At 24.9% G+C, this 24,130-nt stretch overlaps 2 protein-coding genes across 2 annotated transcripts in view; one reads left to right on the top strand and one right to left on the bottom strand.

Annotated features, from left to right (window-relative positions):
• LOC136984026 (coiled-coil domain-containing protein 130 homolog) overlaps positions 1 to 1,990 on the bottom strand; it is a 274,187-nt gene extending 272,197 nt beyond the window's left edge. Inside the window, exon 1 of the mRNA XM_067280940.1 lies at positions 1,979 to 1,990. The gene's annotated coding sequence lies outside the window, so the exon portion shown is untranslated. The remainder of the gene's footprint in view (positions 1 to 1,978) is intronic.
• LOC136984023 (EF-hand calcium-binding domain-containing protein 14-like) overlaps positions 1 to 7,107 on the top strand; it is a 41,435-nt gene extending 34,328 nt beyond the window's left edge. Inside the window, exons 6-9 of the mRNA XM_067280934.1 lie at positions 374 to 517; positions 5,058 to 5,165; positions 5,245 to 5,356; positions 5,468 to 7,107. Of these exons, the coding sequence (XP_067137035.1) occupies positions 374 to 517; positions 5,058 to 5,165; positions 5,245 to 5,356; positions 5,468 to 5,526 (423 nt within the window). The 3' untranslated portion in view covers positions 5,527 to 7,107. The remainder of the gene's footprint in view (positions 1 to 373; positions 518 to 5,057; positions 5,166 to 5,244; positions 5,357 to 5,467) is intronic.
• The last annotated feature ends 17,023 nt before the right edge of the window (positions 7,108 to 24,130 follow it).

Below are 24,130 nucleotides of genomic sequence, written 5' to 3'. Positions count from 1 at the left end.
TACAAATGGAGAATGAAAATTTGTGTGTGATTTTAATTTTCTATTAAATAAAGAAAATCAAAAGATTATCTGAATACAATTTGCACTTATCAGATGAAGTTTGTTTCAAATCCTATTCCAATATATTCTCTTCAAATAGCAATAGCAATACTGAAAATAATAATCAATTTATAACTTTATGTAACTAATTTATTTAGTGTTGCTTTCTTACTTTTACCAATTTTTTAAAAATGTTGTAAAAGGAATTTAAATTAAGTGATTTCATACATTGGATAAATAATATAAATTTTGTACTATTGAATTTAAACATACATTTAAATGAAATGTAATTTATTATAGTATATATTATTTTAATAAAAATATTTATTTTCAGAATTCATTGAAAATTCTCCAATCTTATATCAATGAAAATATGACTCTAAGACTGGAAAATTTAGAAGTAAACGAATACACAAAATATAGTCTGTTAGATGATGGTTTTATCAACAACACAATTCAGCATTTAATAAGTCAAATGGTAAGAAATGTTTTTAAAATATAGAATGTAAGGATTTTTAAAAAATTGATAAGTTTAAAAAACAGTTGAAATTATTTAGAAAAGGATACATTTTCCATTATATTCAATTTTTAAGTATGAATTTCAAAAATAAATATTATATCAATTTTAACAAATTTCTTGAATTGTTTTAAATAAATGAAACTGTTTAAATGAATTCCTGTTATTTTTAAATTCCTACTATTAGTTCACACACTCCCTATATATATTTATTTATATATCTTGTTCAAATTTTCAATCATTAATAAAATACTTTTTATTCATCCACTCAAGTTCAAATACATTTTTTAAAACTTGTAGTGGATGACACTTGATGTTAATACAGTTTTTTCAAGTATTAATTCATTAATTTAATTTTTTTCTCTCATATAAAACTCTCTTATATAAGATATTTAGCATATGTATATACATATTTATATTAATTGTAGTTATTTAATAAAAAGTAACTAAAATAAAATTTTTCTTTGGTGACCTAAGTAGGAATTGACTTTAAAAAAAAATTTTTTATATTACTTGTTTACTTGTCTATTAATATTCTCTTAATTAGGAAGTTTTTGAAACTCATTCAAAAGGCTGAATGATTGAGATGTCTAAATCATCAACCTGATGTCTTAGTCATTTTAGTTATCTAGACCAGTTATGTATGTTTCTCAAACTTTTTGGTCCGCAACCCCCTTTTGCACTTAAAAATTTCAAAGGACCCCCGAAGAATGAGTATGTGTAGAAAAACATCCTAAAGGTAGGGGGTCAATTTAAATTCAGGAGGAGTTAATTTCTTTTGTTTAATTAATCTATCTCATGTTGAAATTTCTCTCCGTTGCGTGTCACTTTGCATTGAATTTTTGTCAATGTTAAGACAATTAAAAAAAATTTTGTTAATTTCTTTATTTTTCACAAACAAAATAAATATATTAAGAAATATAAAATCAAAAACTGTTATATTTCGGAAGTTAATCTAGTCTCAAAACGTTCCAATTCAGCACAACACAGTCCTCAGAAAAACAAGCAAAACTTACCACTCATGATGGGAAAAAATTCTCGTTCAAATACTGGCACATCCTTAAGTACCCTCTCATGGTTGCACCATTGCTGCCAGCTAAAAACGCATATCAACTAAAATAATATCGGAGTATCCCAGGGCAGCCAAATATTGCAGCGCCACAGCACTAGCGGAAATTTGAATTTGCCGACTGAAACGCTTTCGGTTGATCGGTTTTCAGATAATTGACGCTCTACTGTATTTCTAACTCGACTTGCCTACAGACACAACGCTGCTAGCAAACACCGTTCCAAATTACAATGTTGTTCTACGATAGTTTAGACGGAGAGTGGAACTCGGGGATTCCCCAATAGTGCACAAATTTATGAATATTATATTTAGGCTCTTATTTAAATATTTTATATTATTTTTATTGTTTCCACATTCGCCTGACAGATGTAATTTAAGTCGAAAGTGCTTGCAATAAAAAGAAGAATCTACGTTAATGCTGAACTCAGTGCTAATTATCAGAAATAAAATATTTTTTAAAAAAAAGTGATCTGGAATCAATTTTTCACAACCCCCACTTTGAGAATCACTGATCTAGACTGTTCTCGATGCCAGATTATTAGAATCAGGAAGTTCCAATAATCTGATACTGTTCATACCATATTTGCCAGATTACTGAGATTGTACTGTATTTTCAGAATTTCCAGCCAAGCCTTGGTTTTCACATTTATTCTTCTCTATCACTTGTTTCTTGTGCTTGGTTCTTTACTTTGTCAAAGATGTCATCTTCAGATAAGTGTCTGTAGACAACTTGATCATTGACAATATTGATAAAATCTTTGAATAATACTTTTTTCATCACTTATTGCTGCAATAAAATTGGTTCAGTCATCTTCAACGTAGTCAATGGATTCTGATGAAAATTATGATTTATTCAGAGTCAACAAATCAACTAAAACTTTCTTTTGTAAGGCAGTTTGCAATGGTGCTTTGAAGAACTTTATTTATTCCAAGCTGTTTTAATCATTACCGTTGCAAATCTTTTGTATGATACAATACAGAAAGCTTATTTTAAATTTCTCAATGATTCTCTGATATGCACTGTAATTATCAATCAAAAGAATTTTACTTTTTTTACTAATTATGTGAATATGTAACTTTTTCAGCCAGTTAGAAAAAGCTCTGATGTCATATATGCTTTCTTTTTTGCAATATATGAGCTTTTTCTAACTGGCTGAAAAAGTTACATATTCATATATATATGTATATGTATAAAGACCAAAATTATAGAATGTCAATATTCTCTAGTGAATGTCAACACATACAAAATACATCAGTGAAAGACTGAATATTTGGTTATATTATTATACATTCGAATAATTGCCAGTGTATATTGACAAGCACAGATAAGCTTTGGTGGAGGTCAAAACAAAAAGCCACATCTATTTGTTATACTCTCAAACACTGCTGTTTGTCAGTCTTATGCAAGGTTTGTTGGTGCATGTAATGTTAGGTTAGGTTAGGTAAGATTTATCCCTGAGAGAAGCAGCTGCAACTAATTCAAGAAGTGGAAGGCAAGGCTATACAATTTGTAATTGCAAAAAGAAGTGTTCCACGAATAAATGCTGTTGTTAAAAGCAAGGGACTCTTGTGCAATTCAAAGTGCCATAACAGTTTAAGTTGTTGCAATAAATAAGATTGTATAATGATTTAGAATGTACTGTTTGTTTTAGATTCAACAGTTTATTTACTTGTGCTGTTACTTAAGCTTTCTCCTATTTTGACATATTAAAAAGTTGCATTTTTGTCTTAACATAATAAAAATATTTTTATTCAACATTCACCATCAGTGCATGCTGAATGTTGACATTTGCCGATGTAAGTGAGAAATAATGATATTTAGCAAATATTTCGTACATATACGAAACAACTGTGTGAATGCTGACATTCACCGGAGAATCTCAACATTTGCCAGATATTGATCTTTCACAGTAACATGTACAACAGCTATACAATATATATATATTTGCTGTCTTGATATCTGCAAAAGATTTTCCAATTAGGCAATGAAAAACTGCCATTGTTATTGTCATGTTTGCTCCCAAAACAGTTACATGTTTTTTGCTATTTTTATCTCTGATGTTTAAACACTATTGTTTTGTCTTGTAGACATTTAAAACATAAGCCCATATCATCTAGGATATAGTTTGTACAATTTGTGGTAAACTTTCAACCACTTTGTGCCATCCTCCTCTTACACTTCTGCACTTTCACCACAGATTTTATTGAAAATCATTTCATGCCTCTCTTTAAATTTATTTAGCTACCTGTGGCTTGCATTGAATTTGATATGATTCAACTGTTTTCTGAATTGTTCAGTTTTTTCAAAGAAGTTTTCCATTCATCTGTATAAAAACACTTGTATAAGCACAAACTTTTCAGTATTTGGATATTCATGTCTGTATGTTTTTCTGTTCTGTCTGATTCTTTTGTTCATTGAAGCTTTCTAAAATCCTCTTTTTGTTTTTCAAATATATTTAGAAAGAGTATTCAATGGAATGTCAAATTCTTTTAAAATTGTTTTCTTTTTTTTTCTCTTTGCTTTCCTCCATAGCCTTTGTGATTAGTTACTTTTTCTGTTATCAACAAAATAGTCATGTGATTAACTAATTACTATATCAGTAATGAAAATGTCAGCATGCAATTCAAACTTTACAATGAAAATTGTATGGTAAGAATATTAATTCCAAATAAGGAGATAAATAGATGAACTCATAAATTTGATTGGCCAATAACTCAGAAGTTGTCAAATTATAGATATGTTCATTACATTTAAAAAATTTTTTTTAAATCTAAATGTTTAAAAAATAATAATATTGATCTTAAAATGCTAAAATTTTATTGATCAATTTATGTTTAAGAATAAGATTGTTGCTTTAGGTGTGAAATATTGTTAAAATGTTGAATTTTATGTAATACAATATCAATCTTCAACTTCATGATAGTATTTAAGTAAAAATTACTACAAAATTACAAAAGAAAGCATACAAAATTAGGCATGAAATAAAATTTCTGAATTAAGTTTCAATATAGTGAATTGTGATTTCAAAACTACTTTGACTTATAGAACACAGAATACATGGGAGTTAGGTCAGGACAAAAATAAAATTTGAGTTAAGGAAGTTTGACTTATTGAGATTTTACTTTATTTATTAATTTAATTTTTCATGAAATATAATTATCGTATTAATATTTGATATCAATTATTTGTCTTTCTTTTATGTAAAATAATTTTAATGCCTAACTACATTTTATAATTCACTTATTTTTTGTTATATTTATACATGTTAATTTTTCAATTGTTTTATTGCACATTGTGGATAATTATTGTGAGGGGGTGGAAATCAACAGTTATGAGACTTTTCCAACTTCCTGAAAAAATTAAAATTTAAAAAAGAATTTAATTGTTGTTTTAATAATAATATTAGTGTATTATTTGTATTTTATTTATAGATGACTGAGTCTGAAAAAATGTTGTTCCTTAAAGAAAATTCTTTAACCTTCAATTCACTACTAAATTTGACTGTAACATATGTGATAAATAATTTTAATGAATATAAAGTAAGTATCTTGAGCATTTTAATATTTATTTGAAATAATTTAAGTGAAAAAAAGCTCAAATTTGAAAATATCATTACAGAATCTAAAACTTTCTGTTGAGAAACTAATAAAAGAATTTAGAGAATTTAATAGGACCAAGATTCAAACATCTTCAGAAAAATATCAAACTACTTCTGATGAATTTCATTTAGGTAATGAAAACCATCATATTTAATATGAAATTTCAGGATAAGATTGCATTAAGTTCTTTAAAATAAACATTATTTTCTGCTTTTAAAAAAATTATTTATGTAATTTTACAGATAGAAGTCATAACGACTCATCAGCATATCATCCAATAAAGAATATGACAGACAGCTGAAATATAGGTAGTTTAAGGATTTGCATCATCTTTTTTGCATTCAAACTTAAACATATAAATTCACTAGAAAAATTTAACCCAAAATTAAAACTTTTCATCCTGTAAAAATTAAAAAAATACTTTTTAATACTATAAATATTCCAACACAATTTTTAGATAATTATAATGAGTAAATGTAAATTATAGATGTAATTCTTATAACTATACAACCAAGCAGTATTTTAATAAGTACAAAATTCAAGAATATATATTGAGAAAGATTTAAATTTTAGAAGAAAATTTATATATTTTTGCTTCATATTTTCATATCTGTAAATATATATATATATATTGTTGCAGTAGTATATAGTTATATGGATTACTACTATCAATGTAAATAATTTCTGTTATTTTATAAACCATTATTTGCAGTAATAAATAAATAAATATTGTGATAATAGAAATATATATATATTTATATAGCTATATTACTTAGTAATATGCATTTATCAAAAATGTACAAAGGGGTAGAAGGGAGTTCATTTGGCAAAAATAATTAATTTCATTATAATTATAGACTGAAGAAAATAATAATCTAAAGTAGGAAAATTTGAGAAATAACTATAGCTGTGCATGGAAATTCTAATGTATTAATGATGATAAATAAACATATAGAGTTCTTTTTAAGACTGCTATAAATAAGCTACTTCCCTAAACATTCTGTAATAAGTATTCTTTAACAATAAATTTTAAAAACTTGTAAAATTGTAAAAGAATATTTAATTAGCAAAATTAAATGTAGGCAAGGTATTCCTTCAGAATAGGAAAACACAAAATTTTATTTGTATTAACTCTCTTTATTCTATTTGTATTATTTTTCTAATAAAATGATAAAGTTATTTTTTATCCTTGAAATTTATAAAAATACAATTATCCCTTGTGCATTTTTGATAGTCTGCATATTTATTTTGAATTTTAAAAGAATGTAAATATTTAAAACTTACATTAAAACAATTATGCAATCATGAATTGCAGTATATTTAAATTTAAAGTGAAAAATTTGTAATTAAGTATGGACATTTTAATTACTTTACCTATGTTTGAAGGGTTAATTCTGTGCTGTATATTTGTATTTTTGTTCAAATATATTTTATACACTAACAAATTGTGAATTTTAGTAAATGTAAAGAAACGATGTAGATATGTTACATTTACGGACACACTTAGCTAAAATGTAAAAAATATTCCTGACAATCTTTTATCTTAATATTTGAACATAATTTTCTGTTTGATAAATCTATAAATCTGTTTGGAATGTTGTGTTGATGCGTTAAAATTTTGTATATGTAAAATACAAAGTGAGTTTTAACATGTTTGTTTTAATATTATAATGTTTCTTGCCATAGAATCATGTAATTTCATATTTATACATATATATATTTTTTTATTGTTGGGAAAGTAAATACACTTACAATAAAGTGAAATATTAAACATGCTATTTAAAATAATATGCATCTTCATTAATAAAATTGCATATTTGCATCTTTATGGATTTTAATATGAAACACTTAAAAGCTAATAAAATGTTTATTTGCCATATGTTATATAGCTTTTCTAGTTCATATATAATTTTCATAGTCTGTACATAATTTTTTTATAATTGTTTTCCAATAAATCTATCATACATATTTAAAAAAGTATTAAAAAGATTTTATACATAGAAATTACTTAAATTTATTCATAATTTAACTATATCTACTGATTAAAAGAAATGTATAAATCTGTGTGTTATAAATTAAAACTTAAGAACCACAAATCCAGAAATTTAAAATACTGGTTTGGTAATAAGTTTATCTTTGAATTTTAAATGGTCAAAAACTTTTTAGATATTAAAATTATTAATATAATTAAAACAAAATAATAGAATTATTTTATCAATGTAAATGATTTTGTTAAAAATATGCATTATCTTCACTTTAATTTGAAATAAGAAAATAAAAATCAATTGAAGAGTTGTGAATTCCGATATTTAAATGTTTTTGACAATTTTTATTTTGTTTTAAATAAATGGATTTATTTTGTTATATTCTTGCAATGTTTTTTCATGTCTCCCAAAATTTATCCTATAAAACTTAGACTTAAATTTTATATAGAAAGTTTTTAGTAGCATTCTAAAATACAAATGTTTTTATTTAAAAAAAAAAAATGTTCTTCGAAATATTGCAAATTAGTTTAAAGTTTAAAATTCTCAAATATTAATTCCTAAATTCGGCTTACTTTAGATTAACGAATTTTATTATATAATAATTAGCATCAATCTTTCAATTAAAACTGATCTTGACATGAAATTATAATACATAACAATTATATATATTATATATATATATAATATATATATATATTTGTTAAATGTAATTGATGACCATGTTTTAAATTAAGTTCAATAAAATCTAAAGAAATTTTAATATATTTTTTTAAAACCGTTATCATGGTAACAATCTACAAATTTTGCTAAGAGATGGCTCTATGGTAGGAGTATGAATAGAAATATGTAATCCAGGCATATACGACTTGCTAAAACGAATAAGCTATACTAAAGTTGAATTATATACACAACTAGCAACATTAAAATTAAAATAATATATACTTTTTTAAATATTTAAATGAAAGTAAATACTTTTATTTAGGGCTTAAATATATCTTTAATTTAAAAATTGGTTGTTTATATAAAGTTTTGAATTGATAAATTTAATTTTTGCTCATATTGGAACTTCTATTATAATTACAATAAATTTATTGATATCAATTACAGAAATTTCTATTCGATGTTTCGGAAAATACCAGTGAAAACTTTACATAGTTCAATAACTATAGAATGATAGGAACAATTTTACAATGCGATATCAATAACAAACTTCTGATCTGAAGAGAGAGAAATTTGTTAATTTGACATCGCCTTTTATGTTACTTTAATGAAGTTCGAATTTGGGATACTGAACTGGCTACAGCTGAATCGGCCATTTAGTAAAGACGGATAAATAAATACAATCATTTCGAGGTCTAAAACGCCTGAATAAAACTTTTAACAAGCTTAAGAATCAGAAACAATCTCTGTAAATTGCTAAAAATATGAAAAAAAAACTTTTAAATATTTATACAGTATAAGTTTTAATACCTAGATTTATAAATATAAAATGCTTTATTATTTTAATGTTTCTCACTTTTATATAAAGTAATAGTGATTTATATAATTATACAACTGGGAATAAATTATATAACATCGTGTAGAACGGATATTTTCAATACTTAATCGTATGTAAAGATAGAATTTTCATCTTATATTTATCAAAAAACGTAAGTTTCGAATTTTAATAGATACTTATATATATTATTAAAAAGTTTTATAATTATTATTATTTTTCTTCACTTCAAAATTGTCATCGTTATTACAATTTAACAAACTATAATTCGCCAATTTTCCGGGATTCTCTTCGTAACAAAAGCACGCGCGAAGTTTTTGGTTGAATATAAATAGTACTACATGGGAATACTGACTACAGAGATGTAATTCTTTCCGATTCACCTCGCATTCATCACATTCCCCTAGGAAAATCGACTATTTAGACTCGAGTAAACCTATTTCAGGAAAAGCAAAATGTGCGCTTTCTTACAGAATATCGTTATATCATTCGAGTCTAATTCGAGAAATTTTGTCTATGTATTTACATTTACGAATAAAACATATTCTTGAAAGCTATACTTTTACATTTATAACAGTTTATATAAAATTAATTATGATTATTAGTTTATACTATAGTTAAATTAATTAACAATAAATATTCTTTATATTAGAATATTAGCGAATTAGTGTGTAAATTGGTTTACAGATCTATGTTAAAATTTTACAATGTCATATATAAATGCAAAGCTTCTGAATGGCACTAAAATCTAATTTTAGTTAAATAACTGATTAAAAATTATTTTTAAACTATAATTACGTTATATAGATATTACGTAATTATATATATATATGTATGTATATAGAGTCTGTGGCTTAACATTTATACAAACGTTCGCAGTTAAATATTTTCATTTTTTATATTTTAAAATTTGTTTTAACGTTTTTAAACATATGATTGGTTATATTATACAATTATCGTTAATTGTAAACTGGATACAACACATCATTTATAACTTGCAATATCAAGGCGGACAAAACCTTAATTTCCATTTGTGGTAATTAATTGTTCTGAAAATCTGTAGTCTTGGACAAATAAATAGGCTACAGTAAATTTTGACACGTCTTTGTCATTCTATTTCTATATATATAAATAGAAATCAGCTAAAAACTAGTCAACTATCGTTCCAGATATTTAAAACGTGTACACGAATATTCGTACAGTACACGAATCAAATCAACATCGATTTCTTTATCAAAATATACATTCACATATGCTACACATATATGAGAAATAGTAATTTAAATACGATATCCATATCTTATTTTTATTTGAAATTGTGATTGCATAAAATGTCCGAATTAAAATAATTTAGCACATAAAATATACTTTTTTCCTGAATTTGAATAGTTCAAAGAACTATTTAATGTATTTTCATTCATTAATAGTTATATTAGTATATGCATGGTGTTGCAAATGTATACATACAGTACAATATATATTATTAACATGCATTTAGATATATATATATATATATATTACATTTAGCATGTACTGTGTAAACAAAGAACTTTATAACAAAAGTTGCTATAAATTAAAATAACTATTTAATAAAACATATATTGTAGTAGCGTATAGTACGTATATCCTGTATATTACATACAGTATACCCAGTGGTATCGCATTTATAACATTCATAGAGTCTCACGTTATATCAAATATTCGTGGAAATGTAAAAGTAACTTTTAAGCATGAAAATAAATAAATTCAAAGCTATCTGCATTTACTGTACTTAATCATAATTTTTTACTTTTTTTTTATTTATTTCTATCTCGATTGTTGTTGACAACTTAGTTAAGTATGAACAAAAATGATGAAAGAAACTTCATTTTCATGCAGTAGTATTCAATAATAGTATTCAAAAAATAACTTTTGATTACTATTTATCACAGTTTATTACTTGCCAGATATCTTTAACTATTTCACAACTATTACATTTATTTTTCAGGACATTAAAAATTGATATTTAAACATTTTTTTCTTTTGCTTCTTCAGCTCATTAACCCTGTAAATAATATTCTATTTTGAATACTGATTAGGCCTGCATGTTTTATCATTTGTAATAAAATATTTGGTTTGAATATAGAAACAAATAACGATATTTTTTCTTATATTCAAACCAATTATAGACTAATATTTTATCATCACTATTTAATGATACAAGTATTATATAATAATATTTACTATAAAAACTATTCAGATAGATAATTGAGTTTTAATTAATAACATTCTTTAACGGATAGAAATGAAAACTGATTAAATCGCGATTCTTTGCATTGATCTTAAGTCAACACTTGTAGAATCAGTTCATTTTGTAAACTAAAAATAAATGGCAAGAGAACGCAAAATAAATAAACTGTCAATTTTTTCAATTAAAATGAATTCATTATTAGATTTCAACTGCTATCTATTAATTAATTTTAGTTCTTAATTTAGTTCTATAATATCTGGTTTAATGAAATAAAATCGAATAAATTTTATTTTAGTAAATCATAAAGTAAGCGCACAAAACTTCGAAGATGCTAATGGCATTGTTTGAAATCATTCCAATTAATTTTAGCTCAGGTGAAGCACGATTTTGTAAAATAATTATGATTTCATTCTTTTATAAAATCAAATTAAAAAACAACTCTCTGTACAAACTTTATATTATTCATTATTTTTTAAAATTTTTTCCGAGCAGTTTCAGATTGAGTCACAGATCTCTCCGCTCACAGAGCACTAAGAGATCTAGATAATTTTCTAGGTTAATGTTACCTTAGGTGCCAAGATGGCGGCTCGCTTCTGATTCCAGCAAGGAAACAGTGAGACGTTCGTTCTAACCTAACCTAACCCATCCTAATAAATTACCATAATTATTAGCAACCAAATTATTAGGATAGGTTGGGTTAGGTTAGAACGTGCGTCCCACTGTTTCCTTGCTGGAATCAGAGGCGAGCCGCCATCTTGGCATTTAAGGTAACATTAACCATTTTCTATTAAGAAAACTCACATCTTTACAATGTATAGACACGATATTCAGTAAATAATTGTATAACCGTAAGTCACTAAAAATTTTCTATCTTTAACCGTTACTTTAATTAAATTTTCATGTTTTCGAGTGCTATCTTATTCTCATTCTGAATTTTGGAACACAAAATAAATAATCTAAATGAATTAACTTCTTACAAGAATATATAAACCGAATCATCACTAGCTTTATCATTTATTTTATATGGATTAATTGTTGTAACTGATATATCTACTACAAGTTGATTAAATTACAAAATGGCTAGCATTCACTTTCTTAGAGAGCAAATAAAAACGCTCAGAACAGATAATTTTAAGTACTTTAACTTCTGTTTCTCTTACATCAATCAATGTAAAATTCATCTCATCTATAGAAACTTACAATTCCCATTTTGACCTGATACGTAATGAAATAATTATTGATTTACTTAATTAAATAATTGGATTATTTTATGGACAAATCTATTTTTAATTTTAATAAAAAATTATATAGCTTTATATATTTTGAGAGGCCGAAGGTTATTTCATTCAACTCTCCTCTAATGAATACTCTGTGAAAAATATATTTTGAATATAAAAATATTAAAAATTAATAATTTTATTTCAAAATAATGTATTGTTTATAATAATACATTATTTAAGTATTTAAGTTTAAGTATAGTGTAATTTTTTAATTTTAATATTTTTAATTTATTATTAGTAACATTATGCAACTAATAAGATTATTCATGAATAAAAAGATGTATAAACTATCGTTAATTAGAAAGCTATAAATAAATTAAATTAAAATATAAAAACACTAAATCAAATTTTAATTAAACTACTACTAATTTAAATCTTAAAAAGAAGGCAATAAAAGTACTATATTATCATTTAATTTTAAATATCTGGAAGTTCAATTAAATATTCATTTTGACAAATTACAGAACTTATTTGCGTAGACACTTTATTAACTTAGATTTTTAACTTCATTAAATTTCTGGTACGAGATATTGAGGGAATGTGTATGCTTTTACATACGTTCCTACATCAGCGCATAAATACCCATTAACAATGGTCTGTCAGTTTGTCTGGACAAGCTAGAATTAGCTAAAATGTTTTGATAAAATCTGATAAGAAAGTAACTGATAAAAAAAAGTTACAGATATATTTTAAAGTACTTTTTACACTGTACAATTACGGTTCAGCAAAGTTAAAATAAAAACATTTTGATAGCTAATTATACATCTTTCATAATTTAAACGTAATATTTAATATGTTTTACATGTATCGGATGTTAATTTATGTTCCTTTGAGCACCTAGGCGAATTTTTGTTTTAAGACTCTTTGTGTAAAAGTGTTTTTTTATATTAAAAAGACAATAAAATCCTTAAATAATAACAAGTCTTTTAAACGTTTCCTAAATTTCTAGTGACATTTTATCTCTTTGCTATGTAATTTTTGAGGCCCCTCGAGGCGACGAGGCCTTAGGCGCGCACCTATTAGGTAATCTGAATATTTGCAATTAATAAATTTAACTTTATAAACTAGAAAATAAATAAAAAATAATTCTTTATATAAAAAAGTTAACAGTCATCATGCGTGCAAATTTAATTTTGCGAGTTTTCTTAAACACTGTTTATTACTTATTAGATTATACAGCATATAATAAATGGAATGAATTTTCTTTTCTAATTTGTTACAAAATTCAGAATTTCAGTAATTTTGAATTTTTCTTATCAATAAAATAAAATTGTGACTAACGCGTATGAATGAAGTAATTCAGGACTAATTTATTTGTATTGGTTTAGTACAAATGGAACATGATCTGTAGAAATCAGTTCAATGTTACTATAGTATAACAATAGATGAGAAATAGGATTGATTAACTATTCTCAAATTGTACTTTCTTATACTAAATATATCTATTTTAATTGAAATCTTCAGGTTTGAATTAATATCGTTCTTTAACTTACAATTTTATTCGTGTTATTTTATTGTTTTTTAAAATTAGAATATAATTCTGAATTATTGAAATTGTTTTATCATTTATTTTATTATTTATGACGAACTTTAAGTATTTATTGTAATATTCCAATTCTGTTACAATTGCAACTAAACAATCGAAGTTTCTTAATACATAATGTAGACTTAAAAACAAATATATATTTTGTAAAATTTCATATGTTTTTTCTTGAAGTAATGATTATCAAATGCTATTAATTAGAAAATTTAATACATTTCACGTATGAACGATTAAGCCACAAAATACTACACGATATTCTTTTGTTCAAAATTACATCTTCCTACGAAAAACATTAATGTTCGTAATTGAAGCGAATTATTAAAATAAATTAAATAATATTTTAATATTTCTGTTTAGAATATAACACGAATAAATTTCATTAAAATGTATTTTATAGGACTGACATAAAATCGAGACCATAAATAAGCTATAAGATATATTAAAAAGAAGATATTCGGTGACACGTGAAGAGATTGGATGTGACAGCATCTGGTCGATGCTGTCATTCAGAGAGAGCAAGTAGCCTTCCCCCACATATTGTAAATCCTTCTTATCAGGTGCCTTGTCAACAATCCGTCCTGCATAGTTATTTTAAGTGAAAATGCAGGCGATAATTAAGTAGCCTACTTATATCTACAAAGATATTTGTACTTTTAAACTGCTTTCTATCTAAGCCTACTTTTCAAATTATAAATGATTTTTAAAATACTATATTGTATGACTTAAGTCTTTATGAATTAAAACATATTAATAATTATTTATAATAAAAAGCTGTGAAATATTGAATTTTTTTTAATAGTTTCTATACTAAAAATTCAATTGATAAATTTTAGTATCGAAAATAAAACCGACCGACAAAATATTCCAAAATTTTTAATTTAATCAAAATATATTTGATTAAGTTTACCCTGTGGCTGCAAAAAAAATGTTCATTATCATTTTCACTTGAATGACAATTATAAACTTTATAGATGTTTAATATCGATGCGGGATTCAATAAACATTTTTCTTAATTACGAAAACTCTTAGATTTTCAATTAAAAAATATATATATATTTTTCGTAATTTTTATTATATTGTTGATCCATTTTATTAAAGATGCATTAAAATGTCTTTTTACTTATTAGTATATTAGAATTCTAAATAACTTATTAGTAATAAAATTTTACACGTTATAATGATTAATAAAAATTAATGCTCATAGCAAAATTAATAACGATGTGTTCAATTAATTATATATTTTTATAATAACTTATTATATTCGAGATAAGATGAAAAATATTATACTGAAAACTTTTAATTACGCAAAAAAATAAAAAATAAACTTTAAATACTCTTTATTAACTTAATTATCATTAACGATTTTTAAAGTAGCATATCTTATTGTAAATATTTATCTTCCTTATCTTAAACTACAAAGAAAAATAAATTATATTAAATAAGTTTAGATTAAAAACAAATTTGTTAGAATATAGCACTTAAAGTATACGAATAAGAAATTTTGAGTAGAAACATAAAACAAATCTGACAAAGTTTACAATCCTGTGTTAGAAATGGTATCAGTGTGTGTGTCTGGTATAGAGCAAACGTACAGGACATTGATACATTCATAGGAATAGCAAGTACAATCCAATAGACCTGACTCTTGTATATTTGAAAGTTTCAAAACGATAGATCACATCACCCCGACCTGTGACCATTGAAATTCAACAAAACTCCGAAATACGTCGACCCACTTGGTGCAGTCTCCGCTGAAAATCTTTCGCATTTCCTTCACGTTCTGGCAATGCTTCTAAATCTCTCCCTGACACCATTCTAATGATGGTTTTCTCACCGTCCAAACACAACAGCTTTTTAATGGGCCTCAGTGTGTGTAGCAACTGTTGAACGTAAGCCTTAACAGCATTTTAAGTAGGGGGGAATAACACTGATGGCTGGTGATCTGATTTGAAAGTGAAAAGTCTTTTCCACCTGGTGGTGGTTTTTATCAGACCAAATTTGGTTGAAAGCAAAACTTTTCTTTCCTTATATTTATATTTTAAACTGTTTGGACGCAATTATAGCCTTTATTTTTTTTATACGTCTCAAGAATGCTCTTTCGTTACTAATTAAAATAATTTTTTAAATTAAATTCTTAAACTTTGTGACAGTAATTAAAAACGTTTACCAATATTAACTTTGTTAATTTTAACAGTATAGCTAAGTATATTAAAGAGTAATGAGTTACATAAACAGTATAGAGAATTATTTTTATCTTATAGAAACTTTTTATTTGCTTGAAATTTTAGATAAAATTTACATGCGAACAATTAATTGTTTTCATTTAGCACAGCATAATAATTAACCTGATGCAACATTTAACATATTTAATATTAATTCCTAGAGTGATAAAATTCACCTATAAAAGCGAAAGTAAATGTACACGAGATAATGACAGGAGTTAGACGGATAATCTCCTGGTTAGACAACAACTGGAGATTTTGAGACTAAAGCGTAAGATTGAGGTTGCGAGTAGATCTTAAGCATCCTCGGGAGGATTGAGAATGGCAGACAACAGTATGTACATTGAACACAAACTGGAGTTACAGATCCAATAAGAGCAAAAGGAGATTGAATGGCCTCACGCACCGTCCGAAAACCTATCCAGTTAATGTTATTTTGATCCTTTGACCAAAGACACAGAAACAGGACTCACCACCTGGCTCTCTTAACTCGAGAGACAACCTCGGATGACCACAACACACTGTTAAGTGGTCATCCTATATAAATTTTGTCCCACTGGGCCAGTAACTTCTTATCCAATCTAAATTTCTTCCTTCATTCCAATAAAATATCGATTTCTTATGTAAGCATATTATAAATAAAATATTAGGTATTCTTATGTTAATCAATTACTACAAATATCAAATTTATTCGAGAATATTTCGATTTTTCTTTTGAAAAATACAAATTACTTTTTATCAATAACACTTTTTTTTTAGATTAAAAGGAGCAAATATTTGACTCGCAAATGAAAAACGATAGAATGAATGGAATATCGATAATTTTTTTTTATGAATAGCAATAAGAATTTTAAAACTGGAGAAAAAATTCTTTTAAAATGTACAGTACATTTTTAACAATAACTTTAAAAGACGCTATTTAAAATTAAATTTATAATTAGAATAGTGCAGAAATTAGCTAAAATAAAAAATATGTATACATTATTATATATTTCACAGATAACTTACAAAAAGACAAGTCGATACTTAAGCTTGTAGCCAATATAACAGCCTTCGAAGTCGACTTACTTCGGTTATCATTCTGTCGACACCGACTACAGCTAATGGTAGATCGACAAAAACCGTTAGGTTCACGTGTGGCATCAGACCTCATCCAAATGTTGTTAGGATCGAAATATACTATACCGCTTGACAAAACTAGATGAATAAAGTCAAGTGTCAACCCTGCTGTTGACAGCTTCCATACCTGACACTTTTTCTTTTCAGACAAGCAACATCCACCATGTTTAAAAATTACTTACTGAAGAATAACTTCCATTATTTTAGTTAGTAATATATTTACAAACTTTTAAAACAGTATAAATTTAATAAAGAATCATCGAAAAAGTTTTTAATTTCATGATTACATTTTAAAACTATATATATATATATTTTAAGTTTTACAATATCATACCAGATATTTTTATCAACACGTGTTGCTAAAAATAAAATTTGAACTTTTTTTTTATAATGGAAACTGTAGTCTAAAAAATTATAGGGCCATTTTGTGATTGAAAAAATCTCTCCTACGATAATCCCAAATCGTTTGAAATATGCGAAAAAGGCAACTTTGGTTTCCATTAGTTTCTTCTCCTTTTTTCCCCTTCTTTTTTTTTAAAAAAAAAAAGTCTTATGTCCTAATGGCTTTTTATTGGAGTATTGCTTGTATACAAATTGGAGAAGCATACTTTAATGCGCCATATTTCTTTGTTATATCGTTGTCATCTTTCTTATTTAAAAAAAAAAAAAAACGGGAAAAAAAGAACTTTGTTGACATATAACTGATCTAAACGAATATTTTAGATTGACGACAAAACAGTTTTTTATGTTTGTCTGGAAAAAGAATGCCATTCAGATTAATATGAAGAATAGAAATGATTTTTGTCCTAAAACATTTTTTCAGAAGTCATGACATAAACATATTTTCAATTTAGAGAGATGATAAATGTTATGATATTTCTTATATCTAATATTAAATAAAAGTTTATAATAATTTCGATAAATAGAAAATAAATTTATAAATTGTTTTAAAGTATAATTTTAGTTGATATATAGTTTTAAAGAATTAAAACGTTTGAAATTAATAAATCTTAAATTTATTCCTTATTCATTAAAAATAGTTACTATTTTGTAGATTCAGTCGCTTCTGGGTTATTTTTAAAGCTGTAAAATATTTTACTAATTACAGAAAAACATAAAACATTAAACATATTTAGGTAACGTTAAAAATGTATAGAATTCTGTATATATGATCATATGAGTTACATAAATGATTTAAATAAGAAAATATGTTATTTGAAATATACAGGCCTATGTATATAGGCCTATATATTTTAAATCTTACCGAAATTTTTATAAATTTTATAAATTTATTTTTAAATATTTCTTAAAAGGCTATGCAATTAAATATTAGCATGATTTGGAGAAAGTTATGTAATTTTAATAGATTAATGGTATCTCAACAATATAATAATTTATCAATCGCGCTATTATATTGACGATATATGTGTAGTCATTTAATATAACGCTTAAACTATTACTGATAGTTCATAAATGTCATAAATGCTTTTTAAAATTATTTAATTACAATGAATGTAATGTTGACATGTTATATAATTTTTTTTAACATCATGTTTATTTTTATTTATTGCAAGGAAAAGTTAATACGTATATTAGTTTATTTATCTAATCAGTTAATTAAACTGTTTCTAGTTTATTTTTGAGAATTTCTATTTTCTTTAAGGTAACTACTAAGCTAATACTGTATAATTTTAGATATAGGCCTATTATTAATAGTTTCCTTCATCACAACTGTATGCCAGTTCAATCTTTTTATAACTTTATATTTTAAAAAATGTAGCAGAATTTTTAAATCCTGAAATCAATTCCAATTTATATACACATTTATAGGAGAAAAGCAAAATAATAATAATAATTATTATTATTAACTGTTTTTAAAAAATCAATATTAAGATGTAAGCACTTATTTTTTTTAATAATATATCTATTTAATTTTAAATGTTTTTAAAAAAATAAAAATTTTAAAATGTATTTATAAGTTTCTTTTTATTTAAATTTACATAGTGATAACATATATTAAGAGTTTATTTATTCATTTAAATGAAAGGTAGAGACTACAGTGATATATTTAAAAATTTATTATCTATTTTTTTCAGATAAAACAATTAAGACTTCCATCATAACTTTTTAATTTCTAAATATGTAACAGAGTAAAGTGAATTAAATTATTATCACATCAAAACTATTTTCACAAAATTCTCATTTTTAAAAAATAAACACTACCAAGGATATGATAAACTTTTAATGTTATGAAACTTAGAGTGCAATTATTTTATCTCTATCAAAAAAGAATATTTTGTTACCCGAAAACAAACGTCGTCATTCGCAAGAAATGATTTTTTAATACATTTTCATTCATTTTTTTCCCTCATTTCTTTTTTCTTATTAAACAAGAGTTAACAAATATACTACAGAGCTCCGGGAGGAGAGGTGAAAAAAAGACATTAAAATCAATGTGTAAAAGCATATTAATGGTGCATTTTAGGCGATAAAGTCAAAAAAACACAACAATTAAGACCAGTAAATGTGAAAAAAAGAGTTATTTTTTAAGTATTATTGATGAATGTTGACTTCATAGCTTATTGCATCGGAACACGAAACTAAACACAAGCGATTAGGACAAAAATGATTATTTAATAGGCGTTCTAAGTGCAATATTTTAAGTAAAAACTGCGTCAAATAACAATTTTATATGATAAAAATTTAAAATTTTTGCTTTATATATAAATTTACTGTCAAACTATACCTAATTAAGCACTTATTTGCAATTTAACACTGTTTTGTATATATAATATTGCACTTAGAAAATCTGAATGCAATATTTTATATAGAAGTTGCGTTCAATAATATATTTAAAAACGAAAAAAAAAGCTTAACTTGCGAACATAAGAACTTAGGTGCATTCATTTTGTGCACGCTGTTACGTCAAATTGACGTCATTACTACACTTTTTCATAAGAAAACCGTAATAATGACGTCAAATTGACGTAACGGAATACAGTATTCGGGCAAACCGAACGCACTTCGAGTTCGATAACTATAAATGAACTAAGCCTAATTATCACTTAATAACTAGGCTTAATCGAACGTTCATTCCTATTATCGTCTGGCGATTATAGATTATTTTCTTGTAAAATTTCGTTCGATTTATCTATTAAAAAGATTAAATCTAATTATATACAGAAATAAATTACCTTAAAAGATCTCTCATACACATAAATAATTCAATTTAGCTCGAGTTTTTTATTGTATTATACAAAAAAAAGGTTAAAATTTCCGTTACTTTAAAGAATGTAAATCCAGCGATTAATGGCGCCCTCTCGTTCGTCTGCTTTCTTTTTTTAAGCGTTATTTTTTTATTTTTTTTATTTTTGGACGATTTCGGCTGCGGGTGTGGATTAGTCGATAGTGTGAAAGGAAAAATCAACAAAGGGATTAAAATAACACCGGAATGGTTTAAAATGAAAGTGTGAGAAAAATCATTGAAATTCAACGGCCGAATCAACCCCTCGATCGATTGTAGCTGCTGGTTAGATGTTTTATGCGGTTTTTTTTTGTGAATATTAAAAAAAATTAAAGTTGGAAAACCTATCTTTCTCATTAAAAAAACAAAATACAATTTAAATAATGCACTTTTATAAATTTGATTTATTACTTTTATATGTATATATATATATATATATATATATATATATATATATAAACATGCCGAAGCCCGATATGCCAAAACGAATGCCGGATATTAAATCGCGCTATTTTTCTTTGTTATTAATAATTAAATTTGTTACTCGATGTAATCTAGTAACAAATTATTTAGAATTTAATTACTTATAACATTTTAAAAGTTTAAATGAAAGTTTAAAAATAGATGCGCGGCATGACTTGTATTGAGATTTAAATATAACATTCTTATCAAAATAGATATGAATGAATGATTTTCTACAAATGTTTTAAATCCGATCTGATTTGTAAGGGAGATTAACATGGAGCAGCGAGCGCATCAATTGTCTCCTCATTTTCCTGCTCCTACTTTTGATGTCGACACCTGTTCTTGTCGGAACTTATACTTCTTACTTTTTCTTTCCCATGATGTTCGCAGCTCCATCATTTTTCTGAATTTTAGAATTTCACTTTTATCGATAAACATAAATTTATTATAAATTCAAATAAAAATTTTTTAACCTTTATATATATAAAGGCGGCTTATATATATATATATATATATATATAAACATTAAAACTTTGTAAATAATTCTTTTTTAATTAATTTTACAACTTTAATGACTTTTATTATCTTACAATTCATTATTTAAATTTATTTTTAATTTATATTTTAAGGTTATTATTATAATTTATTCTATAACCGATTTTTTTTAATTCTTAAATAAATAAATAAATATATATATTACATTTTTTAAAAAACGAAATACTTCTATTTGGCTTGTCAAATATATTTTAAACTAAGAAATTCGGCTGATTTCAAAAATCCAAACGGGTATTACATCCTCAAAAGTCTTATGGGATCAAGCAAAACAAAAATAAAACACGTTCTGTGTCAGTAAATAATTACCATTGTGATAGATATAGGCCCTGGGCAGTATCCATCCAAGCTAATCCTTCAGCTCTTGGAAGCTGTGGTTGTTGGGCGATTTAAACGCCATTTATCAAGATTTCATCCCTGTACAGGTGGCAGACTTTACAATCACAGCCCAGGAATTTCAGAGACGAATGGGGGTAGTTAAGTAAAGATTTGTCACTCCACAACTAATATAGGTTTCTCTAACTGACATTCAGCTTCTTCTCTTGTTTTAACTGTCAGATATTCTGTTTTTTATTATGGTAAAACAAAATATATTATAAATTTTCTACACCTTTTATATCTAACTGTTTTTATATGTTAACAAGATTTTTTTTTAATTAAAAAAAAAATTAAATTTGAGATTTTTAAATACTAAAGTCGCGTTTTTACAAATATAATATAATATTTAAGTATAAAAAGTATTATATAAACATTTATCTCTGCTTTAATTTCATATTTTATTTTTAACTTTACACAACATTACTACTTATAAATAAATCATATTATTTATTATTTTAAGTGTAATTTATTATATTTAAGCTGTACTAAAAATAAAATATAAAAAATATTATTTTATTTTATATATTTTAGTAAATAAATATGAAAAAATAAATTCATAATTGCTTCATTTCTCGATTAAAGAGAATAAATTGATTTTATTTAATTAATAAATTGATTAATTTGCCTTCATTTTATTTAAATTAATAACGTGAAGTGATTATAATGATAAATTGTCTTTTAAAATGTATCAAATATTATATATAATAAATTCACGATACTTCGATTCAAGTTTAAACGTAACATTAATAAAGTTATGTTGAATTGTATAAACATGTAGCGCCTGTAAAGCTTGCTTCTCTGCATAGATACTTCTGTTCTGCGGGAAAGCTTACCTTACAGGTTAACAGAAAAATACATATATTTGTTTTAATATTAAACTTCTGTTTTAATGAATTTATTCATAGTAAAAGTAATTTAGAAAGCCATAATTAATTCAGAGAGTAGTGTTATGTACATTCACTTCATCAATGCAGATGTGTGAACAATTGTAACAATTAATTGCCATAATCGCCTCATTCAATTACACTCATAAAATAATTGGATGACAAGAGTCATAATAAACAGCTGTGTTAAATAGCACTTGTTAATGATGCACGCAATTGTATATATGCTATTAATCATCTAATTAGTCGGTCATTTTTGCTTTTAAAAATTCTGATTAAATTTGACAATAATTTTCATCATTTGCCTGCTTTTACATATGATAATTTGTGCTTTTTGAAATACTGAGAGAAGAAAAAAGAGTGGAGGGAGGAAAAAAAACGATAATTTTAAAAAACATCGATTGACAAACGTTTCTTTCAATTAAAAATGAAGTAAAAATTCAGTTGGTTTAAAAGCTTTCATGAATATAAATCAATACCTAATGGAAAAGATGGGAAGGTTCACATTTTCTGTTTCAGAATCTATATCCTAAGTTGTCACGTCCAATTTTTTCAGTTATTTTACGCTATCCGGATAAACGACTACTGAACGTGGAATTAATGTGAAAGGAAAATTAAGCAATAGTGAATTGTTGCAAACAATTAATTACATTTAATATTTAGAGGAAAAAAAAACTAAGCTAGATAATTACCATTATATGGTAAATTTACTGCTCTTTAATTATAACATTCATTTTTTATGCCTAATTAGCGTTTTAAAATTAATTCAAAATTAAATTTGACTGATATAATTAAATCATTTGCTATACTCCATCTCTTTAAATCATAATTAACAATTATGATCGGCTTCATTTAATTTGATTTCTTTTGTTAAATTATACAGTTTTAATCAGTCATACAACGAATATTATCTGCTTAAAATTTAAAAGCGGAATACATCGGAAAGTTATAATTTTCAATAGAAAATAAGTAAATTTAATCATCACAATGAACAGATAACTGTTAATTTAATATTATAACAGTTTTAAATGCATCGTACCACCTCGTGTTTAATTATTATAAAAATAAATTAAGTGTAAATAATTAAATTCTTTGAAATTTATTTATATTTAACCAATTACGTGAAGATTTGAAAACTATGGAAAAATTTCTTAAGTGAGAAAAGTCATCGAATATATAATAAGTTTCTTTCCCGTTTACATCCGAGGGGAAAAAAGGAAAAAATATTCAATATATTTTAGAAATGAGTAAATATGATAATCAGATAGGCAACTTCAAACTCTTTTCAATAAATATAGGAAGGAAAAAAAAAAATTCAATCTGAATTTAAAGTTTGTTTCAGTCAAAAGCGACTGGACTTTTTATTTGGATGAAAAAATGTAAGAAATTTTCATTATATTCATATGAAAATTCGATTTATTTGAAAATTTTTATACTCAAAAAAAACAAAAAAAATAGAAACTAACTTGAATAATAAATTTATTTCTACTAACAAAGCTTAATTAATT

The sequence above is a fragment of the Centruroides vittatus genome, unplaced genomic scaffold, assembly GCF_030686945.1.
Source record: "Centruroides vittatus isolate TY-2023 unplaced genomic scaffold, ASM3068694v2 contig_900, whole genome shotgun sequence".
NCBI lineage: Eukaryota > Metazoa > Arthropoda > Arachnida > Scorpiones > Buthidae > Centruroides > Centruroides vittatus.
The sequence above is the reverse complement of the archived record's forward strand: the minus strand, read 5'-3'. Positions and strand labels throughout refer to the sequence as shown.